Genomic DNA, 5,196 nt, shown 5'->3' on the forward strand with positions numbered 1-5,196 from the left:
CTTTCAGGTAAACGTTCAGTGAAGCATTTGTGTTCACCACCGCTCCTCCAAGATGAGTTGAATTTATGCGGTGCCTTTTATCTAAGAGGTGCAAGCGTGCACTGGTCTTTGTATTCATCACAATGTTCACAGAGAAGTGGCTAAGCTGAAGACAGTCCTCGCCTGGGGCCCTGGATTCCACACGTTCACGGGGTTGCTGGAACCACAGCAAACCAGGGAGGAAGGTCTGCTTTGTCCCCAGATCTCTATCCACCTCCACACACCTGGGTTCCTTTCCTTGAATACTTTGGGCCAGTGAAGCTAAAAATATGCCTTTTTGTCTCTCTTTACTAAAAGAGCAGAAAGGCTATTAATTAAAAACATGAAAGTAGAAATCCTGTTTTCTTAAAATTACTAAACCTGGAAACACTTGGGAAACATTTAGTGAAAGAATAAAAATTGTTTGCAATGAAAATTAAGAGACCACGGGATCTGGACACATGCTTTTTTATTAGTATAGATATCTTAGACAATACTGCAATTTCCAGAGGAGTTCCATGTTACTACATCAACAGTGTGAATTTCTGACAGAGGCAAAACTGAGCACCATAGTATACAAATAGACCATGCTTGATTGAGGACAACAGAAGTTCACTAAGGATGCACGACTTATTTCAGAAGTTCTCAGGCCTCCCCCTCGCTCTCCTCCCGGCCTCCAGCCACGCGGCCTCCAGCCACGTCCAGCCGCGCTCGGGGCTCAGGCCTCGTCCTCGCCCTCCTCCTCCTCAAACTCCCCCTGCTCGTCGGCCGTGGCGTCCTGGTACTGCTGGTACTCGGACACCAGGTCGTTCATGTTGCTCTCGGCCTCGGTGAACTCCATCTCGTCCATGCCCTCGCCCGTGTACCAGTGCAGGAAGGCCTTGCGGCGGAACATGGCCGTGAACTGCTCCGAGATGCGCTTGAACAGCTCCTGGATGGCCGTGCTGTTGCCGATGAAGGTGGCCGACATCTTGAGGCCGCGCGGCGGGATGTCGCACACGGCCGTCTTCACGTTGTTGGGGATCCACTCCACGAAGTAGCTGCTGTTCTTGTTCTGGACGTTGAGCATCTGCTCGTCCACCTCCTTCATGGACATGCGGCCCCGGAAGATGGCGGCCACGGTCAGGTAGCGGCCGTGGCGCGGGTCGCAGGCGGCCATCATGTTCTTGGAGTCGAACATCTGCTGCGTGAGCTCGGGCACCGTCAGCGCGCGGTACTGCTGGCTGCCCCGGCTGGTCAGCGGCGCGAAGCCGGGCATGAAGAAGTGCAGGCGCGGGAAGGGCACCATGTTCACGGCCAGCTTGCGCAGGTCGGCGTTGAGCTGGCCCGGGAAGCGCAGGCACGTGGTGACCCCGCTCATGGTGGCCGACACCAGGTGGTTGAGGTCCCCGTAGGTGGGCGTGGTCAGCTTCAGGGTGCGGAAGCAGATGTCGTACAGCGCCTCGTTGTCAATGGAGTAGGTCTCGTCCGTGTTCTCCACGAGCTGGTGCACGGACAGCGTGGCGTTGTAGGGCTCCACCACCGTGTCCGACACCTTGGGCGAGGGCATCACGCTGAAGGTGTTCATGATGCGGTCGGGGTACTCCTCGCGGATCTTGCTGATGAGGAGGGTACCCATCCCGGAGCCGGTGCCGCCCCCCAGCGAGTGGGTCAGCTGGAAGCCCTGCAGACAGTCACAGCTCTCCGACTCCTTCCGGACCACGTCCAGGACCGAGTCCACCAGCTCCGCGCCCTCCGTGTAGTGGCCCTTGGCCCAGTTGTTGCCGGCACCGCTCTGGCCTGCCGGAGGGAAAGGAGACTATCAGACACGAAAACTTAAGCAAGGAATTCCAGATTCTGTCATTTTGACTCTGGACTAGATTTAGAGATGACAGATTCTTCTCTTTTAGAAACCCTTTCTACCTACAAACAATTTTTCTATATGCCAGTGACCCTCAAAAACACTGGAGATCTAATAAAGCAAAAAGGTTAGTTCGTATGAGGCACTTAATTAAGACGATGGTTTAACAAAACCCATCTGGTTTAAAATTAAGAACGAAGAACCTTCTGTAAATAATTAAATCAGCTACAAGGAACAGGCAGGGTGGGGCACACGTGATCAGAAGAGGCCGCTCCAAGCAGCTGTCTCAGCTGCTCGTAAACTGTGCCTTTGACCTTTGCTTCAGGAAATGCTCGCCTGTTGTCACTGGTCCTCTGAGATGACCGGTCACCTGGGAGCTGCTGTTGGAAGCTTCCCTTTGCTCCCTGTTCTCTGCCCTCCCCAGGCTGCTCTGCCGTGGGACGGCTGCGGCAGCCCTCTCCAGGCGGACCCCGTCCTTTGAGCTGTGCGGAGAGGGGCCAGAGGAGTGACAGCCCGTGGACCGGGAGCAGTTAGGCCAGGACTCAGGGCCTCTGTGGACACGCAGCCTCCAGCGGGGCACTCAGCAGTGACAGCTGTGACCTCCACGGGGCTTAGGAGGAAGTGGGCCTCCCGAGCCAGTGCCCGGGGACCGCGCTACATACCGAACACGAAGTTGTCGGGCCTGAAGATCTGGCCGAAGGGTCCAGACCTGACCGAGTCCATGGTGCCCGGCTCCAGATCCACCAGGATGGCCCGAGGCACATATTTGTTACCTGCGGGGACAGAGCAGGACTCAGACCTGCGGTAGGCAAAGGAATCACAGTGCCCTGCCCTCTGGGCCCTTCACGGCAGAATTCAGCAGGGAAAATTCCAGCATGAGACAAAAGTAGGAGATTAGAGGCGGTTTCTGCTCTACAAAGGGAGATAATGGCCTGCCTCATCATGACAAACATGCAGGAGACTTCAGGAACTCTGAAGTGTGTTTTTGAGCAGTTAAAAATGCATGCAGGAAGCCTTTCTTTGTCATTTGCATGTTCCTAATACATTGCGTCTGCCGCAGAACAGAAAGCAAGGTGAGGGGGCAGGAAAGCTTCCAATAATCACCGGCAGCTTCATTGTAGTACACGTTGATTCTCTCCAGCTGCAGGTCACTGTCTCCATGGTAACTGCCCGTGGGGTCGATCCCATGCTCATCGCTGATGACCTCCCAAAACTGGAAATAAAGAAAACCGCGTGATGGCCTGGCGTCCGAAGTATCAGTAAAGATGGCCCTCTTCTTCCCCTCCTGTCCTTGGAACAGCGGCATTGTGGTCAGACAGTCGAGGAGCCCCAGACAGACCAATAGCTGCCGCCCCTGATCCTGCGGCAGCTGCTGCCGAGGGGCTCAGGAACCCGCCCAGCATCAGCCATATTATGGCGACAGGCTGAAAAGCTGGGAGGAGCCCTGAAGGAGGAGCGTGGGCACAGCCGCGGGGGCTGCGGAGGCCGTCACCCCCAGGCAGGGCTGAGTGTCGGCATCCCAGCTGATGGACGGGTCCTGGCAGGACCCAGGACAGGTGGACCCCGCCCTGCGGCTGCCTGCAGGGATCACTGTTTCCTGGCACAAACCCGACCCAGCTCTCCAAGCGGCGCAGTGTTAGGCGCTGACATCCTACTGCCCTCCGGCCACTGACTGCAGCAGCGGAATGGTGGGGTAGCGCGGGCAGGAGCACGCGGGGGGCAGTGGCTGGAGCTGGCTGGCCACGGTGGGGGCGCGGGCTGCATTGTGAATTTGCAGCAGGAAAGGGGGTGGCGGGGCTGGGGGGGCAATATGGCGGTTCTGAAAGAGACCACGTCCTCGTGCAGGCGCCCGCCCATACCCATGCACCATGCCCGTGGCGCCTCGCCCACTGCGGGCGACAGTCACAGCCCAGGACGGCCACCTGCCGCCGCGCAGGCGAGAATCAGACTCCGACGTTATACGTCATTCTGTCTAGCTGGTGCTCGCATTAAGGGATCTAACATCCCTGTCTGTCGAACCCACGAGAAGTCTCCATAATATCTGTCACCCAATGACACTGCATTTTTTCATTCAAACTACAGACAAAATATACAAATTAAATTCCATATGAGGCCACTGGATTATCATGACCAATAGGCCCTATCCAAATCTCAGAGGCTAGTCTACCAGGGAAATACCAACCGCGTCCCTCAGAAGGGCCGGGTCCGAGGAAATTTCAAAGGGGCCTTGATTAAACACACACAGCTGCGTCGCAGCGCGCACCGCGGCAGGTTCTGTGGTTCCTGGGCCCCGCCCCGCGCCGAGAACGCGCCACCCGGGGCGGCGGCCCCCTCCCGGGCCCTGGCTCGCACCCTGGGGACCCGCCACCTCTCCCCGACCCCTCCTCGGTCTTCACCCTGGGGACCCGCCGCCCCCTCCCCGGCCCCTCCCGGGCCCTGGCGCGCACCCTGCGGACCCGCCACCCCTACCCGGCCCCTCGCGCGCACCCTGGGGACCCGCCACCCCTCCCCGACCCCTCCTCAGTCTTCACCCTGGGGACCCGCCACCCCTCCCCGGCCCCTCCCGGGCCCTGGCTTGCACCCTGGGGACCCGTCACCCCTCCCCGGCCCCTCGCGCGCACCCTGGGGACCCGCCACCCCTTCCCGACCCCTCCTCGGTCTTCACCCCGGGAACCCGCCACCCCTCCCCGGCCCCTCCTCGGTCTTCACCCCGGGGACCCGCCACCCCTCTCCGGCCCCTCCTCGGTCTTCACCCTGGGGACCCGTCACCCCTCCCCGGCCCCTCGCGCGCACCCTGGGGACCCGCCACCCCTCCCCGACCCCTCCTCGGTCTTCACCCCGGGAACCCGCCACCCCTCCCCGGCCCCTCCTTGGTCTTCACCCTGGGGACCCGCCATCCCTCCCCGGCCCCTCCTCGGTCTTCACCCTGGAGACCCGCCGCCCCCGCCCCGGCGCGCACCTTGGCGCCGATCTGGTTGCCGCACTGGCCCGCCTGGATGTGCACGATCTCGCGCATGGTGCCGGCTGCGGAGCGGGTGGAGGCGCGGGCCTTACGCTGTGCGCGGCACGGAGCGGCGGACTCGAGCGCAGAGACCTGCCGTCGCCCCTCCAGCCGCGCCTTTTATAGGGGGGGCCCCGCCCCCGCGCGGTGACGTCAGCGGGCGGGGCGCGGGGGCGACGCGGAGGGGCGAGGGGACTGCGGCACCGCGAGGGGGAGCCGGGGCGCGGCGCGAGGTTCGGGCCGGGGTGGGCTGCGCCGGGTGCCCGAGGTGGGCAGCCCAGCCTTTCCGCGGTGTTTGCGGCGTCCCTAGGCTTCCTGCCTCCCGGGCAGGGTCCCG

At 61.0% G+C, this 5,196-nt stretch overlaps 1 protein-coding gene across 2 annotated transcripts; it reads right to left on the minus strand.

Annotated features, from left to right (window-relative positions):
- Window positions 1–470: 470 nt before the first annotated feature.
- On the minus strand, window positions 471–4,958 carry TUBB2A (tubulin beta 2A class IIa). 2 transcript variants are annotated; one of them, XM_059937808.1, is made up of 4 exons: window positions 4,818–4,958; window positions 2,963–3,071; window positions 2,521–2,631; window positions 471–1,797 (listed from the first exon to the last, which is right to left on the minus strand). In XM_059937808.1, exons 1-4 carry the CDS (start codon window positions 4,872–4,874, stop codon window positions 737–739), a joined length of 1,338 nt encoding a protein of 445 aa, XP_059793791.1. In that variant the 5' UTR covers window positions 4,875–4,958; the 3' UTR covers window positions 471–736. The 2 variants fall into 2 exon arrangements, with proteins under 2 accessions (XP_059793791.1, XP_059793792.1); XM_059937809.1 differs by lacking the exon at window positions 2,521–2,631.
- Window positions 4,959–5,196: the final 238 nt, after the last annotated feature.

Source organism: Balaenoptera ricei, chromosome 11 (assembly GCF_028023285.1).
Source record: "Balaenoptera ricei isolate mBalRic1 chromosome 11, mBalRic1.hap2, whole genome shotgun sequence".
Lineage (NCBI taxonomy): Eukaryota > Metazoa > Chordata > Mammalia > Artiodactyla > Balaenopteridae > Balaenoptera > Balaenoptera ricei.